A 26,300-nucleotide genomic window follows, 5' to 3' on the forward strand; every position below is an offset into this window, starting at 1 on the left:
CTCATGGGCAGAATCTCACCTCCGAGCGAGTGGCTGTAGCGGGGAAAAAGTGACCAAGCCAAAATGACTCACGGCGGAGCGAGGGCTCCAGAGCGGGACTGCCCTGGCAGTCTGCTGACACACTTAACTTCAGCAGCTGCCACCAGAGCCGGCGGGAGAACCATTGCATAACTGGTGCGAAACAAATCTAGATGTAGCTGTAAAACCTGTGGCAGCCGGGTTGAAAACATAGCTGCCTTTAGGGCTTGCTGTCCAGTAATTTTGTTGCAGAAAGCTGGATGATCTGTGCTAAGTCTTGGGTAACAGAGAACATTAGGAACATACGGCAAAGTTTGCAGCTCAGAAAAGCAGCTTTGGGGAAGATGCAGTGTTGAATGGAGAAATTATATCACAAAGATATGTCTACAGTCTTATATTTGTCAGTGGCAGTCTTTTGAGATCAACTAGGGACCTGAGACTGCAAAATCACCTGAGAATATGAGAAAAAACACACAAGAAACCTGTTCAACCCTTTCATTTTCAGGATGTGTCCTGGAAAATAGAAGTCCCAGGTGTTGTGACTTTCGAAACCTTTGGGATCTGTTTTAAGTTACACAAAATTAATTTCCCAATAAAACAATTATCTATATGGACAGATTCATGAGTTTAACTTTGGACACGTGCAACATGAATTTGAAACAGTGCTGTGCAAACAGGATACTCTTTCTTTGTATAAAACATCAGCTGTTGGGTCACATCTCTTCCTCTGGAATCAGCAGCTGGAAAATATTAGATGAGTCACAAGAATCTGAGAGCTCTGAAAAGCAGCACACAGTAAGTGATATACAAGGTGAAAGCTTTAAACCCACAACCTAAAACACCAAATCAGAGCCCTCAGAGCAGGAATAGAGTTAAGCTGCTTTGAAATGTTACAAATTGACTGGTGGGATCAAGCTAATATGCTCAGGCAGCATCAGGAATGGCAAGATACAAATGAATACACAAAGAGAATGAGCGTCTTTTTCTGACTTCTTTTTTTTTTTTTCCCCCCATGCAGTGTTGATTTTGTAGTTACTCCACTTCCTGAGATAGTTTACACCGGCCTACACAGCACTTCATGCTCTGGCCATACCCTGACAGACAGATGGTAGCTCTGGATGCACTAAGAAAATAGTTCAGGTGTAGGCTAGCAAGATTTTCAGTATGCTAGTAGGATACCTGGAAATTCTAGGGTATGTTTACATAGCATTGAACTAAAAATGCAGAATTTTTTATTTTTTTTTTTTTTCTTCTCTCTCTCTTTTTTTGTTCCCCTGGAGCATAAGCAGGGAGTATTTGAGTACCCAAATACTGGGGTCTTCCTTTGGGGTTATGCAAACTGTGGAATAGCTCATCTGTTACACCATGTTAGTCTAGGACTAGGACACAGGCTCTAAATGTGGTAGCCACTGTCTGAACTTTGCCAGGCATGTCCATGAGCAGAAAAAGAGCCAGAGTCTCGAGATCCAAGCTGGGATAAGTCTGCACCCTGCCCCTGACACAGCTGGCCAAGAGTCTTGTCCTGCCATGTATTGTCCCAAGAGGGGATGCCAGCCTCTCCTGCAGCTCCTCACTCACAAAATTTGGTGGGAAAAAACCACCATTAGTGACTGTCTCATAAAGCCAGGGTTTCTTCCTGCATATTTTCAACAGGGCATTTCACAGGTCTGTATCTGTGAATGAAAATAGCTATTCCAAATTGGAATGTGATACTTGTGTTTTCTCTCTGCAAATCTTGCACTTCTGGAGTGTAAATTAACCATGTTTTCATGGCTGCAGCAGCAAAGCCCAAAGCTCCTGCATTTCTGCCTCCTACTTCACCAGAACTCAAAATGAACATCAGTAAACAGGGATGTGAAGGGCCACAAAAAGGGGGCTTGTTCTTGAGCACATAGATCATAGATCTCTTGGTATCAGCTTGTAGTGAGTGGGAAATGAAAGTCTTGTGTGAAGAATTCTGGAAGTGTGTAGGGTCACACTGTATTTGCCAGGGAAGTTTTTAGGAAGCTACAGAAAGATGGAAAATCCTGATTTTGGGCTCTATTTACTTCATGATAGGATAATGTGGCTTTGATTTACAGGTAATACAAATGGTAACAGATCTGACATGAACTGTAGGGTCTCAGATGAGCATGGATAGCCCCCACCATGGCATTTGTTGAGCACATTCCTAGCCTTCCACTTTTGACAGTCTTTTTCAAACAGTGACATGTAACCACAACCTCTTTTTATGACTGTGAGGTCTTGCTCTGCCCCTATGAAAAGCAGCTCTTCACTTTGGACTAAACCAGATTGTTTCACTCAGTCCCCATTAGCCAGTCTCTGCCATCTCTCACACTACTCCTGCTGCTTTTCACTGGGTTCCTGATGCTGTGTACCCATGTTCTCTGAGCTGGGGAACATAAGGAGAATGTTTTATTCCAGCTGTATCTTTGCCATTGCTGAGTGGTGCTAAACCACTACCTCACTTGGTTTGCTGGTTATAGTCATGTTCTCTTTTTCACTCACAATAACATGATGATGATAGATATGGGCTCATTCCATTCTATTTAAATTCCCTTTTTCTGTTTGAACTTCTTATGTAGAATACTGATTTAATTTTTCATCTTTTGTAATATGGTAGTACAGCTTTAATAGTGGAAATTTAATTGAAGTTTGGCACTAAAGTACTATTGATTTAAATTTTTTATGATTTTTTTCCATATGTTTTATATGCTTGCAGACAGAATTTAGGTAACTTCCAATGAATAAAATTATTCATATGAATCAGTCTTTTTAATACACATTTTCAGGATGCTGTTGGTGGCACAAAATCTAAGGTGTAAGGATTAATATTTTCTGCATTTGGTAATTATTGATGCAGCTTTTTTAGTATTGGAATATAATTGATAACACATCATTCTGCCCTACTCTTCATTTAAAATATGATGCTCAATGGTAACAACAGTTAGTTCCTAAATAGTGATTTTGTCTGCAGAGCTTAAAATGCTTTATGAAAACAAGTGTTCATTGTTATTTCTATTTTTCAGAATTCATCTTTGGGCTTTTATTTTTTGCTTGATTTGCTGAGGGACAAACATTGATTTGCCAGATACTTCATGATATGTTATAAAAAGCTTTGAAGTTGGAACCAGTGTTTCCTGAATCAATTTATTTGAACATAATGCTTTCAAAATACTCATATTAGTCCATTTCACAAATGATTATTTAATGAGGTAGGTAAAAGAGTAGCTGGTCACAGTGTTCTGCAACAACTGATCGTGAGACATATACACTGAGCTTTTTTCCCCAATAATTCTATTTATATAATATAGTACTTCATCCCAAAGGTGAAAATACATTTATTAAATCCTAGGGGCATTCTTCGAAATGGGTATATCCTTCTGTTTTGTTCTTAATGTATAATAACTATAACATTTTTCCTTTTTAAAAATCTTGTGAAGCTGATCCTATGTGTGTGCCACTACTGCAGATGCAGAAGCATATGCCATCTTTGCTTATTCTGGAGGCTTCTATTAATCACAGTGTATATTAAATAAGCTTTGTCTCTACTATATCTATACTATAATGAAACCAATATATGTTCTAAAACTTAGCAATGTTACTTTTCCATCAATAAAAGTGTTTTTAAGAGGACTGTATCAACACTATTTTAAACCAAATTACCCACACAAGGGAAAATACCTTTTAATTCAGTTTACCAGAGGTGGAAAATGAAACATATTGTATTTGCCAGGCCCAGCCCCAGAGTGTCCTCCTGGGGATACTAAAAATGGCATTGAGTGTCACATCTGACCCAGCCACTCTGCACTGTGGGAAGCCAAGTATGTGACTGCCATTGTCAAGCAAGCTATCATTTCCCAGATCCAGGTCTGGCATTTAGGTTATCTTGATAACTATTGTTTAGCAAGCAGCAAAAGGAATCACCTTTTGCTTCACCAGATATTCCTGAAACAAACCTCAGGGTTCAGGAAAAGAACAGGTAAAAAAAATCAGTAACAGGAGCCCTGTCCTTATTGTAATAAGGAAACAGACACATCACAGCTACCCTTAGAGCTTGCATATTTATTGAACAAATCCTACTAAAATAGCTAAAATACATCGGGTACTTGCATTATTAAAGATCACATTGTTACAAAAGCCTGCATTTTCAGCAGTACACAACTGCAACTATACATAAATGCCACAACTGCTGAATATTACTTCTTGCTCTATATACAGCACAGCAGACGTATCTATTCTATTGGAAAATAAAGTGTACAAGGAAAGGAATACAGAAGATAGGGAAAGGAAAGGAATCTAGAAGTGCAGTGCATGCATTGGTATTTAACAGTCAGAAGCTAAGACAGTTCAAAACAAGGCCTGCCCTGTAAAAGGAATAGCTAAAAGACAGAATTATATAAAAAATTAAGGTGGGCTTTCAGACTGTGTCTAACACAACAACACTCCATGAGTAGATGATACTGCTTAGTTTTGTGGTTTGTGTTATTTTGTATTTATAGTAGTTTGGGAGCAAGAACAAAAATGTAAAGTCCACATGTTGACAATACTGTGGAAATGTACTCTTTCCCCTTTAGGACTTCTCTTCCCAGAAATTTGCTGTATTTTTCTTACTATATCCCCTAGTTTATGGATTTGAAGAGGACATTAAAACTTGTCCCTTCTTTAAAAAAGGCTTGTAAGAAAAAAAGACAAAAATCAAGAGATTTTGAGAAGTTGGTGGAAAATTATTGCTCATCTTTCTCCGTAAGGTGGATAGGAGTCAGAAGGGAGATTTTACGAAAATTACAATTTTGTGATTGCTCCCACTGTAACTGCATGTTTGTGAGTGGACACTGATAGGGAATCAGTTCCTCACTTGTACACTATAAGTAGTTACTCACCTACAGCACTGAATAAGAAAGCCACACTGAAGACACAAGTAAACAAGTCAGTCCAGTCTAAAGAACAACATTCAGAAAAACAAAGTACCAACACCCTCTCAGAACATGGAAATAAAAAATAACTCCATCAGAGCTACCTTGCCAAGGAGCATATTTAAAGTCCAAAATAGCACCATTCATCAGTGTCTCAAATCCCGTGGCAGCATCACGATCACTTACCACAAGGAAACCATGAGTTTCATACTACTTCTATACATCAAAAGAGTACATGGATAAAATATAGAGATATACAGACAATCGATGAAAATAAACTACTAGGCTTGTTACATCTAAATGAAAAAGAGGGGGACTCTCAGCCTCTGCAAGAAGCAGTTTGGGTTGGTAGAAATGGAGAGAGTGGTTTACCAGTTGTGTGTGAGCTGTGGAGTTTGAGTAGTGAAGGACATTGCTGTGGTAGAACCAGGCCTGAGGGCCCACCTGTAATGTTTGTAAACATGGATTCACAGTGTGAAATTCTGAGAGCTTTCACTTGAGTTAGAATGTTAAAAACTAGTTTTTATGGTACACGTTTGTCCACTGTTATTCTCTAAAGCAAGGCTCAGAGTCCCATAGTTTCTTCATACACTTGATGATTTACACAGAAACAATTTCCAATATATGACACCATGACCTCATCAAACCCATACACCATATGTAATACGAATGGAGAAATTATGTTTAAAAAGAGTAGAGGTAATTGATTTTGGTGAAATGTTGCCCATAGCCACTTGCTGGAGCCAGGCATGCCCCCTCCTCCTCACTTTTCTTGCGATTCACTTCCTTCGAGATGGGAAGATTTCCCTGTGGAGAGGAATAAGTGACATTAGTTGTGCTTCCCTTTGGTGGGGTGCTCCCTTCTCTCATGATAAAATTTCCATAGCTTTAGTTCATCCACTGAACACTATTGAAGTACCTGATGCCACAGATTACAAAGAAAACCAGACAGTTCTTGGAAAAAACATTTCATTTGGGCGTGAATGAACGTGTCCCAGCGGCAAGGAATGTGAAAGATCCCACAAAAAAGTGCATCTTATTTATGAAAGATCATCTTAATATTAAGAGAACTTTTCCCACAACTTTTTCTCAATTTTTAAAAACCTTACTGTTTTACCAACTAAAATACACTAGTAAGTCACTTCCTATAATAATCTGTCAAAAAGAGAACACTAAAAACGCTGCAGTGTTTTCTTGTTCTGAGCAGGTAAGGAAGTGGTTTGCAATATGAGCCAGCTGCCTCAGATAGATCTTTGTTAGCCATACATATTAATTGTGCTATTCAGCAAAGTTTTTAGACAGCATTTGAATATATGTTCAGTTTTAAACCTCAGAATGAAGCCTAAAGGCTAAGCACATGCTTAAAGTACTTCGCTGATGATATGTCACTACAGAATCTGAAACAAAAATAATCTGTTTAGCTAGTAATATACCTTAAGTTAAGGAAGAAAAAATCTGTGGCTCTTTTGTGTTTACTTGATAAGAATTGTAAATGTGTTTTATTGCTCATATTATTTAGGATGTGTTTGTCATACAAGCTCAATGCCTCTCTTTGCTTAAGAAATTAAAGTTATCTTCTCCAAGTTTTTTTGGGGTTTTTTTTTCTGTTGTAAGGGTTGTGAATTTCTGAATTAGGAATTAAACACATAGTAGTTTTTCAATGACCAATAAACTACACTCTTCGGCAATTTTCCTTTCTTGGCTCTTCAAACCCAGAATTTTCCTGGGATGTTCATACTTGCTATATTCACTTGTGCTGGGAATGAAGCCATCCCATGCTCTCCCACTGTCTTTATCACAGTGTACAGGATAAATTCTGCTTTTAGGTAGAAGAATTTCCCACTGCACACAGGAGCAGTTTTCAGGCTGAGCTTAAAGCAAAATCCCTTCCTGGAGATTGCTGGTGACCTGTTCATTTGGGGCATCAAGAAATGGAGGAAAAGAGGATAATTTGGTCAGTACCTGTGCAGAAGGATAAGGAGTTGTAACATATCTTTGCTGAAGCCAATATGGGTATTTTGCAAGAATTTCAAAATGAGAAAACAACATTTAATTTTAGGGACTGTACAAACATGTTTCCTCACAGTACTCTAGAAAATTCCATCCTCGTACTAATAGTTTTACTTATTTTTGTTTAACTAAATTTGCTACTTGTATATCATGACAGGATATGAAGGGAAAACTAGAAACTTACACATGCAAACAGGCACACCACACAGACCAAAGGTCTGGGCAAATTTCCAGAAGCATTGTGTTGGGCTGTTCCTTTTCAGCTGTGAAAACAATCTCAGTTCTGAAATCCTGCCATATAATCATGAGATATAAAGTCCCATGTGACCCTTCTAGGTCTGGAAATAAAATGTCATTAAAAACTGAAGCCTTTTATATTTGTTGGTTGCATGAAAATAAGATTTTAAGGAAACATCATTTTAATCTCAAATAAAAGCTTTTAAAAATCTATCACTTTTGCTTTATTCTACCATAAGTTTGTGCTGTTTAGCACTGAGTATATAGAAGTGCTCAGCTGTAGGACAGAAAACTTTCTGCAGTTTTTTTCACCAATTTATTCTAATTAATTTTATACTTCAAATGAAAGTGTTTATGAAGATGGAGAGTTTCTGTTAAATATGATACTGTGCTGGAAGCTGGACTGTGTGCAATCAATATTATAAATAATATTATTTTATATATAATATTATAAACCGCATTTTTATATAATATTTGAAAGTTGCTTTCGCATGTCAATTGTGAAATAAAATTTGAAGCTAGTTCTAAAAACTGTTTGTTGTACCAGCACATGCCAAATATATTCTGAAGAATTACATAAAGGCTAGGGGGAAAAAATTGTGTTTTAAAAGTGAGAATCCAGTAACTTTAAAGGGGAAAAAGATTTATAATATGCTTTGGCTAGTTGAAAAACTGTTATCCCCTTTAAGAAAGTTTCATTTTATTTTAACTTTTAATTTTATTCATAAATCCAATATAATGCAGCATTGTTGCTATGCTGCACATAGTGCCCAGCTTCATTTCTGTTCTTCAGGAGGAACTTGTTTAGTGATGAATGACAGCTTAGTGAAACCTTCTAACGTAACATTTTGAATAAAAATAATCTAGTTATCATGATTTTTATTCAAAGAACACACACCCAATTCATAAAATTAGCAAATTCATTTGATTCAAGTGTGACCCTATAGGGCACGTTAATCATGCTCTGGCACTGCTATCAGCCCTCTCAGCTGAATTTTTGGAATACTTTGTGTGCTCAGAATGGCAGTACTGCTATATATGCCAGTTTAAAAACTGGCAGGCTGGCACATGAGGTTGCAAATAGCCCACTTACAAACTTTAGAAGTTCCCTTGTAGAAGTGTAGAGGAAAGTATAGTGTTACCTATATGGAGCAATAACAGAGTTTTATTAGCAGGGAGCAGAAGTCTAGCTAATAACTGAAAATTAAGCAAAACAATTTTCCATGTGTTCTCATCTTTACTTACCAGCTTAAGCCAGTGACTGAAAAGGAATATGAAAATTAAACAAGTACATCCTGTGGCTCTGCATAATCTGTTATCTTTCACTACTGAAATTGAATGTCCAGTTTCACATTTATTAAGCCAGTAATGGTAACAGAATAAAATGTTATTAATGCTGTCTGATGAGGCACATGTTCTACCTTTATACTGTGGTACTTCTTGTCAAACTCAAATGAAAACTGCTATGCTTTGTATCCTTGTTACTCAAGCCAGGTAAAGCACAAACAATATACTTAATAAAAGATAAGTAACCCCACTCAGCTCCTTCTGCTGCATTATCACTGACTTTTTCATCTGCATTGCTAGGAAAGCATTGCCAAAATGAAGCATTTAAAACTCAGATGTCAAGCTTGTAAAATCATGAGACAGGCTTGAGAAATATGAGCCTTTGAAAATTAGTATGTTTTCGTTTTGGTGTGCAGCCAGCAAGAGTCCATGCTTTCTGCAAGCCTGAAGGCTAAAAACATAATTATAAGATGAAATCTGAGATCTTCAGTTAACTGCATGGTGCAAGGAGCCAAGCTTTAAGAAAAACAGGGTAACATGAGACTCATGATGAAATCAAGAGCTGGCTACTTTCTTGAAGTGGTTGTAAAATAAAATCCATTGAACTTTCAATTTTTTTTTTTTTTTCCTGAAAACTGACATCTTAGGAAACTATTATATGAAAGAAATTACATAAATAACTTTACCTTTGGAAATCCCCCAACCCCACAGCTGGTTGGAAAGATCTTCTGGCTTACCCAAATCATTGAACCTGGCTGATAGACCTGTAGTGACACAAATATATACAAAATCTTATTAACAATGAGAGATTCATTAAGTGCAGTGACAGATCACATCACTAAAACAAGTCTAATGTCAATACAGCTTGGCCCAGAGTGTTTAATGTTTAGAATATTTTTTTGTACCCATGACAACATCTGTCCCTAGAGCATTCCAACTACATTGTTTTATGTTTATCTGCATTCAACAGGCACATTTTAAAAATGAATAATTGAAAAAGTATAGGATGGATTTTTTTTAAATATCCAAATAAATTCTTTATAGACAATGTCTGTATTAATGAACTTGCTGAGGATATTGTTAGAAAACTTGTCCCTTCCCTTCTGCCAGAGGTCACTGGCAAAGGGCTGTTTAATGAAGTTCATTGTCTTTGCTGATGACTGCAGGTGACAAGAGCACCACAGCTTTGATATCCTTTCACAATGAGTGGTGAACAAGAACATGTAACTTTGTAAGATTGTTGAAACAGTTATGATTCCTTGTTAGCTCCCTGTATTTTTCACATTAAAGAAATTCCAACACATTATAAAACACATACAATAAAATAGCTGGCAGCAAGATTTAACAGTCTATGAAGTCTACAGGAAAACTTTTTCTCTCTAAAATGGGTAAGATCCAGAACTGGCCACTGACTACAGTGGAAGTTAAAGTGAATAAATACCAAGCTAATGCCTCTCAGCTTCAAGGTGAAGATCAGAATATCTCTTCATCTCAGTCTCAGAGACACTGAAATGGTCAGGTATGAGTTACATGCAATGCTGAAATTCTTAAACTTATTTTCTTGCGGGGTCTTTCTCCTGGGCTGTTGATGTTTGGTGAGTTGAACTCTTTCTGCATTATGCCAGGATGCCAAATTGTCAGTGTTTTGAGCTAGCTGTTATAATCACTCAGATTTGTTTGCACTTTGGGATCAAAGCTTTCATTGTCAGTTAAGTGCTGGGCCAGTTTTACTCACCTGCTTGCTCCTGTGTGCATATATTGAAACATGAGAAAAGTTTTCATTTCTGTGGAGGTGCATGTTGGCTGTTAGCTGTCACAACTGGACTAGTTCTATCCTGGAGAAATTACCGGAAGATTATTTAAATCTTCCCAATAGAAAATGCTGAACTCTTCTATAATGCAGGACGTAGAGGAGAGATTTAAAACACAGAGTTCAAGGCAGTGCCTGCTTTGGACATTGTCCCATGCTTTTCTGCAGTGCAAGCCACAGTGTTTTCTATAGATTAAAGCAACAGGGTTTTTTTCGTATCTGAGGTCTCAGACAAACCAGTTCAGCTGTCTGGGTGTCTTTGACATAAAATAACAAATGTGTGAATTCAGTTAATGTTCACTCTGAATATTTGAAACATTGAATGAAAGATACCAAGCAAGCTCTGGGCTCTTCTGTTGCTATTTATAGTCACTGGTTACCCATTCTGTAATTATCTCTTGATTTTATTGTGTTGTCATACTTTCTGTGTGAAAACTCATGGTGGGAAATAGCAATAGGAGTTCAGCTCTACCACAGGATGTGCTGTGTACACCAGCAAAGTATACAAAATGTATATACAACACATAAGCATCAAAATACAGAATTAGTCATTGTCATGAACACAAATGTCTGTATTTTCCATGGAGTCTGAGATGTATTGTAGGTTAGACTATAGTAGTTTTATCCCTATTAATAACCTAATAGGAATAAAATAAATACCTGAAATGAAATTAAAAAGAAAGGAATCCTCAAATTAAATTCATAGAAACTTGGAGGAATTGCAGTTTGAGTGTGGATTTAGGGAATGAAGCAGGAGAGAAAAGATGTAAGGTGAGCTCACAGCTATGTCCCAGGGTTAAAAAACAAACCCCAAATCCTACCACCACCTGCATAAGACCCCACATAATCCTCAAACTATCTTTCACAGTAATTCTTGGGGGGTTGGGGGGGGGGATCAATAACATTCTTTTCTCTTCTTCAAAAGCAAATAATGTGGCCCATATTGGTAGATAATAACCACATGGACCTATTTCACATGGGGTGGCTGTTCTGCTATGGCTGTACCAGACCTGAATGGACAAAGGACTTTAGGTATCTGCCTTGGGAGCAGTGATGAAAGGCTGGAGAATCATAGCTTAGAAGCTGGCCAAGTGGAGGAATATTCTGGAATGGAAAAAAGGATGCAGGTGTAGAGAAGTCCACTTAGAATTTACTGTAATTTACTAGAAGGAGGAGGGAAAAAAAGAATAAAAAACAAGCCATGACATCTTGCTGTGCTTTATAAATTCAGAAATTACTTAGGTGTTCAAATATAGTGATAACTAGGGTATTAGAAAAACATATAGAAAGTTATTTCAGTTGCAACAGCTCAAATTTGCTAATACAAATGTTGAAAATTAGCTATGAGAGAGAGGAAAGCAATGCCCCATTACAGAGTAGGATGTGATAGTTACAACATTCCAGCTGTTCGCATGAAGCAAACACTTCTAAATAAATGCTTCCATTGATGCACACCAAATTTTCATTTCTTAGTACTTCCTGTGTGACTGTTATGTAAGTGCAGGCTTGGCTTAAATAACCAAAGTATCAGGATTCAGAAAGGAATTACTGAGCTTTAGAGTGGATTGAAACTCCAGTTACTGCAAGTCTGCATAATGCTGACTCACACTGATAGCTCAGTGTTTGATCCTTGTTTGCCAGGTAGTTAAGCCAGGAAAGCTTCATCCATGAACCACCAGATGTGGGAAGAGCTGCCTGAGACCCTGCTATGCAACAACCCTAAGTTCTGCCTGAAACATTGAGGCCAACTTGAAAACTGGGAACCATAAGCTCTCTGGGAGTATGCTTTCAATTTTGTAGCCTCCAGCCTCCTGAAAAGATATAAATAATAAAATTTGTATTTAAAGAAAGAGCAAAAGTGGAGGAAAATAAATGCTTCATCTGTTTACTAGTTCTCTCAGATTCCAGAATTACTGATAGCTGTTTGGGTTGTTTCAGTTTGTTTTGTTTTGTTTTGTTTTTTCAAAACAAGGAGGAATAAAATCTACTTTATTCCTTTGGCCAATGGACTGAGAAATTCTTTTGCTCTTTCTCTGTTTTACCAACATTTCAAAATTCTAATTCCTGGGGTTTTTTTATTTTAAGCCATGCTTTCGTGAAAAATAATGGTAGGGGAGCACAATATTTTGCCCAGCCTTAAAACAGATACATAAAATAATTTTAACAGAGCTGAACTAAACATACTCTATTAGTATCAAAATGCTAAAATTTATTTGGTACCCACTTCATTCCTATTCACTAAGAGCATCTTTCAAACCTTCAGATAAATCCATCAAGAGGAAAAAAGCCCCAGATTTATGGCATGCTAAACTTATTAAAATAAGCATACTCCTGTCAAGCATTCCCAAGGTTTTTATAGTTAAGAAATAACTGAGAAAGCCCTTGGAATTACTTTTTATAATTTTTTTCCTTTTTTTTTCCTCATGTGACCCACAACTGAGTTCTTGTAATCAAGTCTCATTCAGGACTTACAATGGTATTCAACTGCAGTCTTGATTTCTTAACTAAAATTTTATTAAAGAGCAACTGCTCTGAGGAAATTAGAAACCACCTTTTAGAGAAGCTTCAGGTAACTAATTTTGAGGCAGAGGGGAATGAAAACAAAGAAGAAATGGTGACAAGTACTGTTGATCCTAATTCCAAATAAAAAGGTGACAATGTCCAATAATTCTGCAGTAGCCTACTTAGGGAAAAAAAGGCAAAAACAAAAACATCACCAAAAAACACTGTGAGAAAAAGATTAGCTGTATGGATTAGCAGTGTAATAGCAGACACAGATGGCCACATGCTGAGGAGCATGGGAGCAGGATGATAAGAGGTGTGTGTGGAAAAGAAGGAAAGAAAGAGGCATGCAGCACTAAAGTGACACTGTGCAGCAGTGAGGACTGAGTGCCCTGTGTGCCTAATCCAGAACAGAGAAATAGAGAGAGGCCACCTTCCTCCTGACAGTGGGCTGTGTAGCCAAAAAGGAGCTCCTCATTTCTGTACCCACATTTCTATAAAATTTCTTAGTTGTCAGCTAGTTTGAGCTGTAGATGTACTTTTCACAGCACATCCTACCATGTACTTTTCAATTCCCCCAAATGCCTCCCACTGCAGTAAAACATTTTCTTTCTAACCAACATCCCACAATCACAGTCCAAATGCATAAAAAGTCTTACTGCACCACTGGTCAAACACTGAATAAATAATTTTGTGAATGAAAACATCACTAATTCTTTTTAAACCAAACTGGAGGAAAAGCTTATGCTAGGATCAAAGCCTTTGCTTCAGTGTAAGGGGTACATTAATGTTCCCATCCTCAGTAATTTATTTTTAAGACTGTGAGGGGAACATTATGAAAGTATAACATACAAATATCCACTGTGTTCCTAACCTACCACACAAGATTTAATACATACAGCAACTGTCAGCTGAATGGTTGCTGTTTTTCAAGAGATTAGTTGAGCAGCAGTATTCTATCAGTCACAGCTTTAATTTTCCAGATCTTCTGGAGAGGGCAATGGCAAAGCTACATCAAGAGTACTCATCATTACTCCTTATTTCAATGAGTCCTTGAAGTTTTTATGAGCCTTTGTTACGTTTGAGAAGCTGTGGTCATGATGAAACGGGATGCTGCCACTGTGATAGGCTGACTCTGGAGCAGGCTCACTATGGAAACAGCAGAAACCAAAACTTGCCCAAGTTAAAGTGCAACTTCATTACCTTAGCTGAATAATTTTAAAATGCTAACATGTGATTTAGCAGATGTGAGGCTTAACAATTTGGTGAACTTGTTTGCCTTTTGGAGGGGCACGAGTCTGAGCCTCTGCTTGGTGTGCAGTAACAGTCATCTCAAATAACCTGACTGCATGATTTCAGTGTCCTGTCAGGGCAGCAGATTTTTCTGTCATCCCTGCTTTTCACATCTGTGCCATGAACATAAAAAAAAAAAACAGTGGGGAAAACCAATAATTTACATTTTTTTCACTTGGTTAGTTCCACGCAGCAAAGAGGGTTAGATAAATGGTTTGAGAGAGCTGATGAAAAGTTACATCATCATTCTGCAGCTGGGATTGCTCCAAGTGACACACCTTTTTGTGAGACTTTACCTGTCATTGCAATGAAAATTAATACTTGGCAGTGTATCAGCAGAACATGGCAAGACATCTGTACACCTGAATTTGCCTTTGACTTCTCTGCATCAGCATCTTTTGATGTCTTTGCCTTTTCATAGGGAAGATATTACTGCTGCTTTTTATTCCTCCCCATCTGATGACTCAAACTCACAACCACATGGAGATGAAAAGGCCTAAATGAGACAAGTATGCTTTTCCTTGCGTCCTCCTCTCCACTGCAAATGAATTATAAAGTTTTTTTATTAGGTATTTGGGGAGTTTTTTGCAGTCCTTTTGCATCTCTTCTGCAGTTTCTGTCAATTTCACAGAATAGGATGTAATTTGCTCCTTCCCTACACAGTATAAGGAAGTGACCTTGAAAAGCTTCTCCTATAAACCCATGGTCATCTGTTGTTTTCTTTGCTCTGAAAGCATCTGTTCTTGAGGTTACACTGAAGTGTCTGCTCCTATGCAATCTCCTACCCTGGCTTATCTGTATCATCCTCTTCAAGAGACTTTTTCCTGTCCTCATCCATATAGAGGTTGCATGTTTCATATATGTACTTACATATAAGACTCTGCCCAATTATTTTTCTAGCAAGACCCCCTCTACAGGAACTTCAGCTGTATTCTAACATATGCTATAGAATAAGGTTAGCTATAGAAAACACTTTATAACTATTCCTGGGGAGGAATCCACTCCACATGACCTGAATGTAATGCAATTTTTAGGAAGAGGGATCAATTTTCACTTTTCTGCATCGGTTAGGATCTATCCTGTTTGTGTGCTACAATTGTTGTCATGTTGTTTTTTTACTTCATTAATACACAAAAATAATTTCAAAACATTGTTAATATTTACCATTAATACAATGAGTAAGAGAAAAAAAAAGTAATACATTGTGAACACTGTCATAAATGCTCCTCCAATTTCTTATAGAAAAACAAAATTATATTATGTGGAAAGTTCCATCAAGCAATAAAATGGCTGCAAATTATTTTATTCCTCCAGTATTCCTGTTTATATTCTTCAAAACTGCAAAACATCTCAGAAATCAAAATAAGCAAATCAGCCATCCAGAAAACCAAACTCAGAGTCCAGTACAACCCCACATATTTATTTTGTTTGCCTCCATACTACAGTATTTTTTCTGTTTTACTTAACATGCAGCACAGAGGAAAAAAACAACAAGGCTGAAAATTTAAATAATACTCTAGTTCTCAGTTAATTACAGAGAATTTTGTCATTTACTCCTCAAGTACAATAAGGTAGAACTTAATTAGTAACTATTTGCATCTTCACCTAATGGTAACTGCAGAACAGGATGCATAAGCAAGTCTCTTGTGATAAACTCAGCTGGACACACAGCATGGCAGTAAAAATTCTGGACCAAAAGATGCACAGTCGTTTTTCAGTGGTGTCATACCTAACATGGACAAATTACTTGAGCTACAGAGAAGGAGGAAAAGGAGAATGGTCAGAGGCTGACAAAAAAGTCTATTTAGTCCAATGTCCTTACTCTGTCAAGTTTTGGTCTTAAGGGAAAGTCCAGCAAGAGCAGTGGCTGGTGAGTGAATCCTTAGCAATAGGAACAGAGACAGACCATAATAATGCTTCTCCTGTGTGCCCTCTCAGACCTGGCCCTCTGTTCTTGGGGTATACAAAACATGCAGTCTCCCCAAAATAAGTGTTTCTTTTTAAAAATTTCCTATACATTTTCTAAGTTAATGGCCTGAATGCTGTAACTTACAGAACACTTTGGACTACAGCAGCTTTTCTCCCACATCACAAAGATGAGCAGAAATCCAGCCAGGGATGCTGTTCCCCTAGTGCAGGCAAGCTTGCAGTCTCTGCCCAGCCACAAGAGCCCTTCTTGCCCCTCAGGAGGTGCCAGCCCCTTGCCCAGGCAGCATTTTGCAGGCAAGTATTAAAAAGTTCCAGCCATACGACTGGAAATGGGAGAAAGAGCCACGCTGTAGAGCCAGCCCTTACTTACCTCATTAAAGGAGTGTAATGAGGGCAGCTGATTGTTAACAAGTGCTTGCAGGCACTGTGGAACATTTACCCTGTTACCAGCCTCTACTGGGCAGATAGTAATGCAGCTAAATGCTGCTCCAGACACAAAACACCAAATGTATTGTGGATGTTCTGGAGGCTAACAGCAATAAAACATCTGTGGGTTCTGGGACTCATCTAAGAAACTGTCATCTCTTTCATGGTGGAGATTTACCACAGATACACGGTCATTTCAAAGCAAAAAAAAAAAAAAAATCAAGATTTGTTCCTCTCTAACTTGACCTTTCTAAGTAGCTGTGTGGTGTCAATGTGTGACTTCTGGAGATCAGTGCTGGAAGAGGCCAGGAGTTCTTTGTGACAATGTGTGTATTAAAAGCCAAGGCTTTTACCACCTCCAGTAAGGATGTAAAATTTCTTACAATTTTTTCAACTTGCTCCCACACAAGTATGCCAACCTAGTAGAGATAATCAGGTTACTGTTAACAAAATCATTCCAGAGACACTTCTTCCTGCAGGATGAGAAAAATCCTAGTTTTTCTGAGGGTGGGTTGGTTTTGCTGGTTTGTTTGTTTGCTTTAATGCAGTATTTACAGAAGGAAACATCAGGAATCCTCCCAGCAACATGGACACAGTGATTCATTCAGTAGTGCTACTGTGAATTTGCCAGACCAGAAGTCCAAGTCGAATTGCATGTAACACTCAAACAATGATTCATACCATCATTCTATATTAAACGTTTGAAAAGGAAATTTTTTGCAATTTTGTAGATTGTGCCCTCAATCAATATGATTTAATAAGGTGAATAAATAATTGAAATAAAACCAAAATACAAACAATTAAAACTATTTTTATTAATATCCTGTCCCAGTCAATGATGCCAACTGAATTATGTTTATGAAGTTTTTCTAGAACTATTAAGTGTCATCCTTTTCCCATCTCTTCAGCATATACAAAAATCAGAATTCAGGTATGAAACACCAGTACAGCTTGGTCAGAAAAAAAGTAAAAATAGCCTTAAAAAAACAATGTCATATCTATAGTGTTACTAGATGTATATTCTTATTTCTGATTTTCCAAAATGCCAGCCTTTGAGAAAAAAAATAGTAAAGATTTTTCCTGGACCTAGTATTACATAAACTTCTCATTCCATGTGTCAACACAGTTTGGTTCAGACAGAGTATGCTGGGGCAGAGTAGCAAAATTTCAGCACTCAGAGCATGTTTCTGACTGGGTAGAAACAAGTGTATAAAAAGCTTTTGTCTTTTCATGTGCATTTGAGCTGTACCACTGAAATATCCACAGTATCTATAGCTTTGGGCAAAAATTACTTTTTTTTTTTTTAAACTCTGCTTTTCTACTCATAATCAATTAAAGGTTTGTTTTCTGCTCAGCTGAACAGGTGGCTTGACAGAGGTATGGCAAAAACTGGTTTGTATTTCTACTTACAAACTTTGTAAGCTGGAAAGGCTTTAATTCTCCCTGAGTTTTTGGCAATCAAGTGGCACTGTGCAACCTACACACAATGTATAACATGTACATTACATAAGCATAATAAAAAAAGCACAATATGAATGTTCAAATAGCCAAAACAATTTAGCTTTAATCCCTCACAATTACTTCTCTTGACCAAATTCTGCCCATGCTATACATGGACAGAAGAGGACCTGACAGTCCTGCAGGTTTGGTGTGGCTCTGACTTACCATAAAGGAGATTCCAGTTCCAGTTCCAGTACCAGGCTTGGTAATAATCAACCAGGTATGAGTTTTCTCATGCCAGAAAAGCGGTGTCTTTTGTTCAGTGTGTGTCTGGTAATAGGCTGGACATAATGTCTCATTTCATTACCTTTCTTTTTATTTTTATTTTTCTCAGAGCATATAGAAAGTTACAAATAATGCCTGCCTCTGCTAGAACAATTCTAGACCCCATTCTCCACAAATAATCCTAAAATTAAGAAAAGCTGTTCCAGGGGCACAGAAAATTACAGAATGTGTAAAGGCACCTGCATGTAACTCCCTGGAAAAAGGTTAAAAATGGCTAAACTGGGATGAAATCTTAAAACACAAAATTTTCTTCATAAATATCTTTACCTAAAGTAAATTAGAAAATAAAAAATAAAAAACCCCACACTAACAAAAAACTAAATGGGATGGTGGTTCTTTTCTCTTCAACCAAATGCAAGCTATCTTTTCTTTCCCTCTGACTTAACAAAGGGCTTTTCTCCAAATTGTTTTCACCCCTAAAGGTCACCATCATCCCCTACTTCTCTTTCCCCAAGTAAGACTATAAAATGTAGGGAATGTAAATGACAGACTATGACAGAATAACCTCAGAACTGAGGCAGTTCAGGCAAGGATGCACTGGAGGAAGCATTCAGCCCAAATGACCTACTTCCAGAGCCTTTTGCTCTGGGATGACACAGCTATACTGTACAACAGCCAGCCCAGAGACTCTACACCAAAGAAATGATGACAGGAAAGCCATCTCGTTGTGGTAAACCAGGAGGAAATTAATGATTGGCTCTAGATTATCTTCTGTTTACTTTCACTAGAGCAAAAATTAAATTCTGAAGGATCTGTTTACTGATACACATATTTATTAGTGTTGTTAGTTTAAATTCCTTAAGCACCAGCCCTGGGAGCTCCCAGAACTTTACTTAAAACCCACAAGAAGGAGAAAAGGACACACCTGAGTGCTTTGCAAGCAAATAAACAGGCCACTTCTCTAACTGTCTAAAATGATGGTCTGATTTCTTTATTTAAAAACTAATATTTACTATAACAAGAACAAATATAAAGCCCAACCCTTTCCTGGTTTTGGTAGGAGCCTTCTTTGAGATCACAGAAAACTGGAATTAAGATTTCCTTACTTACACTCTTCTAACATGTTCCTTTATTTAAATAATTGGATCACTTTCAACGATTGGATGGGGCAGAAAAAAATTTTTAAAAATTCCATTTTTAAATTTTTTTTTTAGCTAGAACCTAATTCTCCCCCTTGTTAGCACTAAAATTTTAGTTTATATTTCATGACACTCAGCACTTGCCATGAAGGTAGTACACAGAAGTTCCAACATTTCAAATTAAAAGACTACTGAAGTCACCTCAGAATTTTATACATTTCACATAAATACAAAAGCACTTTCCTCCTTCAGGTAGATACTTAAGGAAATTAAGATTATGCAGAAGTAAAGACAGATCTTCAAATGGCAAATGTTCTTGTGTAAGATGGCTCAAAATTACCACAAGTTAAAATTATAAGAATAATAGAAAGTGCACTCTTCTGCTTTTCTGTTTCTATTAAAATTGAGGATGTTATTATTAAACAGGTGCGAGAAAGATTGATTAATTAATAAGGTAATTTTAATTCCAAGTCCAGGAAAAGAGAAGCAGCATTGAAAACTGATGTGTTAGATAACTTTTACTGTTTAAAATGTTTAAAAAATATCCTATGAGAAAAGAAAATTAAAAAATAAAGAGGGTAAGACAGTGAAGTTAAACCAAGGACTCATTTGTTCTCACTTAACAAGTGAGAACTTTATTCTAGTCACTTCAAATTTTACTCTAGGCCTAGCTAAATAATTAATGAACTTTCAGACTGGCAAAGTAATAAGAAGGTCATTTTCCACCATTTTTAAGGTCTATCTCAATCTAGTGAAGCGCAATAGCTAAATTTTTACTGACCAGTCAGAGCAGGGTAGAGCCTTTGCATATACTATGATATTAAAAACAAAATAAGCAGTTTCATCATCATGTATTTCAATGTGTAGAGAGTGCTGATATGCAAAGAAGAGTATTTCCTGCAAATTAGAATGGTTAGAGAGACACTTGAAGTTAACACAAGAAGAAATATGTCAAAGACAAGTATGTCCACTGCTGCACAGAAAAGTGTGTCACTGGTCTGACTTAGAATTACATTCAATGTTAGTGTGCCAGAAGTGAAAAAAAGGGAAAAAGAGGGTGTTGGTAAGAGAAGAGAGTCTGCCAAGTATCACATCTTAACCTTGCAAGCTGGGGTAAAATATAATAGCACATTATAATTTTGATCACAAAAAAGAAGTGGAACTTTAAAAACAGCTAAATTAGGTTTTTATTTATTTTATCTGTAAAACAAACGATGGGATTAAACAGGTGGGTAACAATATTTGGAGCTTTTTTGCATTTTAATAGTTTTAAGTTGTATTTTATGTTCTGGCCCTGAGACTGACTTTACAAAACTGATTTCATTGACTACTACAGGAACCTTGCTAGATTTATAGAACCATCTGCTGGTGGAAATCAGTGGCTATTTTATGCCTAACTACACTTAAAATAATCTTTTGTTCCACAGATAGGAATATATTTCACACAGCAGCCTGCATAACATCTAAAATGTGGGCCGATTGTCACCTTGGTGCTGGTAGGAAAACAGTTGCCTTATCCAATATTCCACAGTTGTGTGAACAACATGTATTTTAACATTATTTCTATTCACAGTTTAAGTGAATCATTTCCCTTTTAATTCCCCACCCCCACCTATTCATTTATACACAGATGAGCAAAGCACTTTGATGAAAGTAGGTTCCAGAATAGACTAAAACTCCAGAATGTGCAAGTTTATTTTTGCAGACAGGAATGATATAAAACAAGGAGTCAAAAACAAAAACAAAGCCTTTATAACAAAGTACGTATTTGCTTATTTTAATCATTCTTTGATCATCACTCCTCCCCCATATCAAAACAACCAGACAGGGAAAATATTAATGCAATTAACCCAATCTTCATAGGAGTATCTCCCTCAGAACCTCAGAACTGGAGAAAATACTCTGTGCTAACGTACACCCTATGCAATGCTACTTAAAGCATTGCTCAATACTAATTAACAGAGGTTTGATCATGATTTTATCATGTAGCATCCAAAATATATCACATTTTTTGCCAGTACATGTATTTAGATATGCTTCTGAGCTAGCTGCATCCTCAGCTAGGAATGCTATAGGATAAAAAAACCATCTAAACAAAATCTGCCTACTTTGAGCACATATCCTAAAAAAATACTGTCACCTTTGTCCTGCTGATTCTGAGACAGTCCTTCTCAGAGAATGACATATTTACATGCATATCCTTAAAATCAGGAGCTTGTCAGCAGTGGTACCTCAGGGTATGAAAAATGGGCTTTAATCAATGAAAGCACAAACACAATTAGCACTGAAGGAAAGAGGTTGTTATTCATTAAACACATTCCAAACAAGTGCCTGTAAGCTCTGTCAGGTTTGAGGCCTAAACATTTTTTCTTGAACAGATCTGTGTCACAAAGAATGGTAGTGTTTTCAGAAGGTTAACCTAATAAGAAAATTTGGTTTGCACCTTATGTACTTCCCTGACAGACTGGCATTAAATCTTTTTCACTTACGAAGTGCAATGACCTATTTCTTCTTTTTGGGAGAAAGGTGTCAGTGTTGGCATTACTGGATGTTGTTTTATCTGCATGTATTGCTTCATGTCTTATGATGTGTGTTTTTCACAATAACTTAAAATATTTCTTGTTTCAATTAAATAAGCCTTACTGCACAGAGAGGGATTTCAGAATTTTATTCAAAAAAAAAAAAAGCAAGAAAATAAAAGATCATAAAACATAAGGAGCTTTTCAGAGTACATCAGATATTGTATGGCAAGTCCCCATAGCCTCAAAAAGTATGTTGTATAAAGGTCCTATTATAAGTGAGTATTGGGAAGAGGGAAATAAGGTTTGTATTGACACAAAAAAAAATACTGATTCTCTGCTAAAGCAACTAATTCTTACCATTTTTAGGTTCTGTTAGGTCTTGGGATTGCAGTTTCTCTCAAGTAGCACAAGGAGAACAATCTGAAAACAATTTTAAAAAATTTTAAAATGAAAAGTAATTCTGACTGTTGCAATAGTTAAAAGGTATTTTTTTGCCAGCATAACAGTGGGTTAACCACCGTGGTTAAGATTAAAGTCATGCAAATTATTCTTACCACGCATATGCTTATATATCATGCATCTTTGCACTTCAGTGGTCTGTAGGCTTAAATATAGGACAAAGGAATCCCTGGTACCTGGCTTTGCAGAACCCCAAGCTATTCTTAGCACTGGGTATATTTCTGAAGAGCCCCATACGTAATGGTTAACACAGGTTAAAATCAGTCAAGAGGACAAAAAACTGTCACTGTCACTGTTTACTGTAATTTCTGGTCCATTGTTCCCAGGCATACTACTAAGTGTGGGGTTTTGCAATCAAGGAACAAGTACAACACAATGTAACGGCCCAGAGAGTAGGTATTTTTGGAAATGGCACTGCATTACATAACCTCCAGTTTTCTCCCTCTCTCTATTCCACACACACCCCCTATTTTAAACAGGGAGAGAAAAAAAAGAAGAGTAGGTCCTACCTCATTTAAATTATGACTTTCTTAATGAACTCAATTTGTAGCATATGTCCTTTATCTGCTTTCTTATAGAAATAAAAATTAAAAGTTCTCTTCTATTGATTACATATTTCTTACCTATAGCGTGTATGTATGAAATATAATTAGGTATGAGTCATATGTTTACACCAACACACACATACATACTGGATTTTAAACTGCAAACTCATATATTCATAGACGTACACAGAAATGTTTGAAAAAAGCAGCACGTCACTACATGTTCAGCAAAATATGGTTTGTTTTGGTTTTGTTGTTTTGTTTTGTTTTTTTTCTCGAAAGAACCACCCAAAATTTAACTGCTGCACATGCAAAAATGCAGAAGGCTGTTGCAAGAATGACTGCTTTCTAAAAATAAACCCCAGCAGCCTGAGAGGAATCCAGTGTCAGGGCGGAGAAGAGGGAGATTCGTTTTACAAGGGAGAAGAAAGGAGATGATAAACCTATCCCGAAGCCTTGCATGCATGCGAACAAAGCCAAGTGCATTAGGTTCAAAAATGCATTTTGGTGTTTGCAGAGTGCAAAACCCAGAAAAAGGAAAACATTTTAGAAAAATCATTTCTCATCTCCCCTTGCATGTGTGCAGAAAAATCCTCAGCCTAGAAATCCAGCCTTAAAGCACAAAGACAAAGAGTTAGATACATATGCTGCATGTTTTCTCGTTTTCCTTAAAAAAGCCTGTTTGGAAATGTGCACTGAGAAGGGAAAGCCAAGCCGCAGCAAAGTCCAGCTAAGGACAGAAAGAAATCAAAAAGAAATTAAAAGACACAGAGAAACACAGAGAGAAGAAAGCAGAAAGGGGTGAGAGGGAGGGAGAGGGAGAGAAAGGGAATTGGTTAAAAGAAATAAAATTCTGCGGATCGGAATTGCATATACTTACAGACAAAAGCCCCCGCTCCCTGCTCACTTTCTGTCCTTTCTACATGATCTGAAACACAAATGTGGATTACAAAAGGGCAGCATGCTACAGAAGGGAATTTATAGTTGGGGGAGTGGAGAGAGGGTAGGGGGTGTGGGTAAGAATGACTGCACCTCTTCCAAAGTGCAGCCTCGGAGGAAAAAAAAAAAAAAAAAAAAAAAAAAAAAAAAAAAAAAAAAAAGGGGTGGGGGTGGCTGGGGGAAAGTCTCTCTCTCTCCCTCCCCCCCCTCCCGCCCCCCCCGTTCCCTCTCTTGGGCTGGGCTTTGCTTGCCAGCACTGGTTATATTGAACAATGAGCTAATTCTGATGGTAGCTGGCCAGCTGCCAGCTCCATCCCCCCTTTACATACACACACACACGCACGCACACACACTCCCCCTGCCCGCCCGCCTCCCCCCGCACCGTGCTGCAGCGCCAGACTGCTTAGTCTGCAATAATCCGCAGCCCCGCGTTCCCCCCGCTCGCTGTCTGCGAGCCACAGGGCAGCGCCCGCCCTCCGCCGGCCGAGCCCCGCGGGCAGCGCCGGCAGCGATGCGGGAGCGATGCGGGAGCGATGCGGGGAGCGGGGCGATTGTTCGGGGCGCGATGCGATGGAGCGGGGCGCGATGAGATGGAGCGGGGCGATTGTTCGGGGCGCGCTGCGATGGAGCGGGGCGCGCTGGCTCCGCGCCGCGGGGATCCCGCACCCTGGGCGGCGGCCAGCCCAGCCCGGGCCGGGAGCGCGGCCAGCGCGCTGCGCAGCGCGGAGGGGGGGCAGGCAGAGCGCAGCCACGAACTGTAATAATAACCCTGCAAAGGGCATCTGAGGAGAAGGGGAGGGAGGCGGAGGCAGCCGCCCGCCCGCCGCTTGGCCTCGGCCGTGCCTGTCTGGGAGGGGAGAAGGCGGTGGGCGGGCAGGACGGGGAGAGAGCAGTGACACGGGCGGACAGGACGGGGAGAGAGAGCTGAGACACGAGGGGGCAGGACGGGGACAGCCGTGACACGGGCGGGCGGCGGGGCCGGGGGCGCGGGCGGGGTCTGCAGGTGCGGGCGGGGCCGGGACAGCGCGGTATCGCGGGTCAGGAACCGGTACTGGAACCGGGCGATCGCGGGGCTGGTACCGGGACTGGAAACGGGGGATCGCGGGGCTGGCACCGGGACTGGAACCGGGATTTGGGGGGCTGGCACCGGTATAGAACCGGGGGATCGCGGGGCTGGCACCGGGACTGGAACCGGGCGATCGCGGGGCTGGCACCGGGACTGGAACCGGGCGATCGCGGGGCTGGCACCGGGAGTCGTTTGCAGCAGCAGGTTCGCCTCTTGTGGCAAAGCGTGCCCAGCCCTGAGTGCAGGAGCGGGGGACAGGCGACAGGGACAGACGAGCGGTGTGCGCGACAGCACGACACAAAGACTCCGCGGAGGCTCCCGCTGTGCAGGCGCCGGGAAAAGGGTGCGGTGGAGGGGCAGCGGATGGATGGAGGGACACAGGGGCGGTGTGCTGCTCCGTAGTGTCTCCTACTCAAATGCTGTACAGTGACATGCAGCCAAAAAAACAGATAAACAGGTGGTAAGAAGCACATTCCCTGCTACTCAGCAGCGTGTGAAAGTATCTTCCTCAGAGTTAATGTCTAGGGCAGGAGTGATTAAAACAGCATGGAATCGTTCATGATACAAGAATTGAGTATTAATAGATATATAGAGATATTCTATATAATAGAATATTAAGCCTTCTCTGTCAGGCCTAGGTTATAAACAACTAACCTTGTTTTTCAAGCCAACCAGTATTTAGCTCCCCATAAAACTGCATTGTTCTATGGTCCATATACGATGTCCATTTATTGAGTGCAAGCAGTTGGCTAGCATGTCTCTGCACCTTCCTGAACAGCTACTACATCTCTGGGAATGCTTTGCAGGCCTGCCAGCTTCAGGAAAATTCAGCAGCTGGTAGGGAGAAATGTGGGACATAAACAACCCCTGATATTTAAACCGCTGGTAAGCTGTGATAATAATTCTAAGTTTAGTGCAGTAGGATCAGATCATAAGCCTCAAAAATACAGTTACTACTGCTCATGTCTGTTCAGCTGCCTACCTCCTCCAGAGATTTCACCCATCAGCTGTTAAGACTGAAACACATCAGAGCTTGAACATTTAAACTTTATCTTGAGAGTGATATAATTATTCAGGGTTTGTTGTTTTTTTCTGAAAAACAAATATGAATCCAATGCAGGCAGCAGGCCCTCATAGCACATACCCAGGTACAAGCAAGGGGTTCCCTTTGACATTGGTGTATCTTCTAACCTGTAGAATATATGTCCCAGCTAGTGAAATGTCAGGGATTCACCTCCTGTAGAGATTAGGCACCATGGACTGAAGCTGGAGACCAAAGATCTGACTCTGAAAGGTGGGAAGCTTGTGCTGGTGAAGTCCCCAAGAGACAGAAATGGACAACAGTGTCCTCCAACACAGAGGAGGGGATGAACAGATTCTTTTAGGGATCCTTGGCAGAATAATGGTTGCACTAAGTCATAGTGGCAATTCAAGGTTTTTATTCTCAGCAGAATAAAGATAACATTCTATATCGTGA

The 26,300-nt window shown here is 38.9% G+C and overlaps 1 protein-coding gene across 2 annotated transcripts; it reads right to left on the reverse strand.

The window, feature by feature from the left end:
- Positions 1-4,063: 4,063 nt before the first annotated feature.
- On the reverse strand, positions 4,064-24,211 carry NREP (neuronal regeneration related protein). 2 transcript variants are annotated; one of them, XM_079331340.1, is made up of 5 exons: positions 24,140-24,211; positions 23,699-23,746; positions 22,172-22,234; positions 9,155-9,232; positions 4,064-5,741 (listed from the first exon to the last, which is right to left on the reverse strand). In XM_079331340.1, the coding sequence occupies exons 3-5, from the start codon at positions 22,172-22,174 to the stop codon at positions 5,619-5,621; spliced, it is 204 nt and encodes a 67-aa protein (XP_079187466.1). In that variant the 5' UTR covers positions 22,175-22,234; positions 23,699-23,746; positions 24,140-24,211; the 3' UTR covers positions 4,064-5,618. The 2 variants fall into 2 exon arrangements, with proteins under 2 accessions (XP_079187466.1, XP_079187465.1); XM_079331339.1 differs by lacking the exon at positions 24,140-24,211 and having other exon boundaries at positions 23,699-23,844.
- Between the last annotated feature and the right edge of the window lie 2,089 nt (positions 24,212-26,300).

This window comes from Erithacus rubecula (assembly GCF_903797595.1).
Source record: "Erithacus rubecula genome assembly, contig: SUPER_Z_unloc_2, whole genome shotgun sequence".
NCBI lineage: Eukaryota > Metazoa > Chordata > Aves > Passeriformes > Muscicapidae > Erithacus > Erithacus rubecula.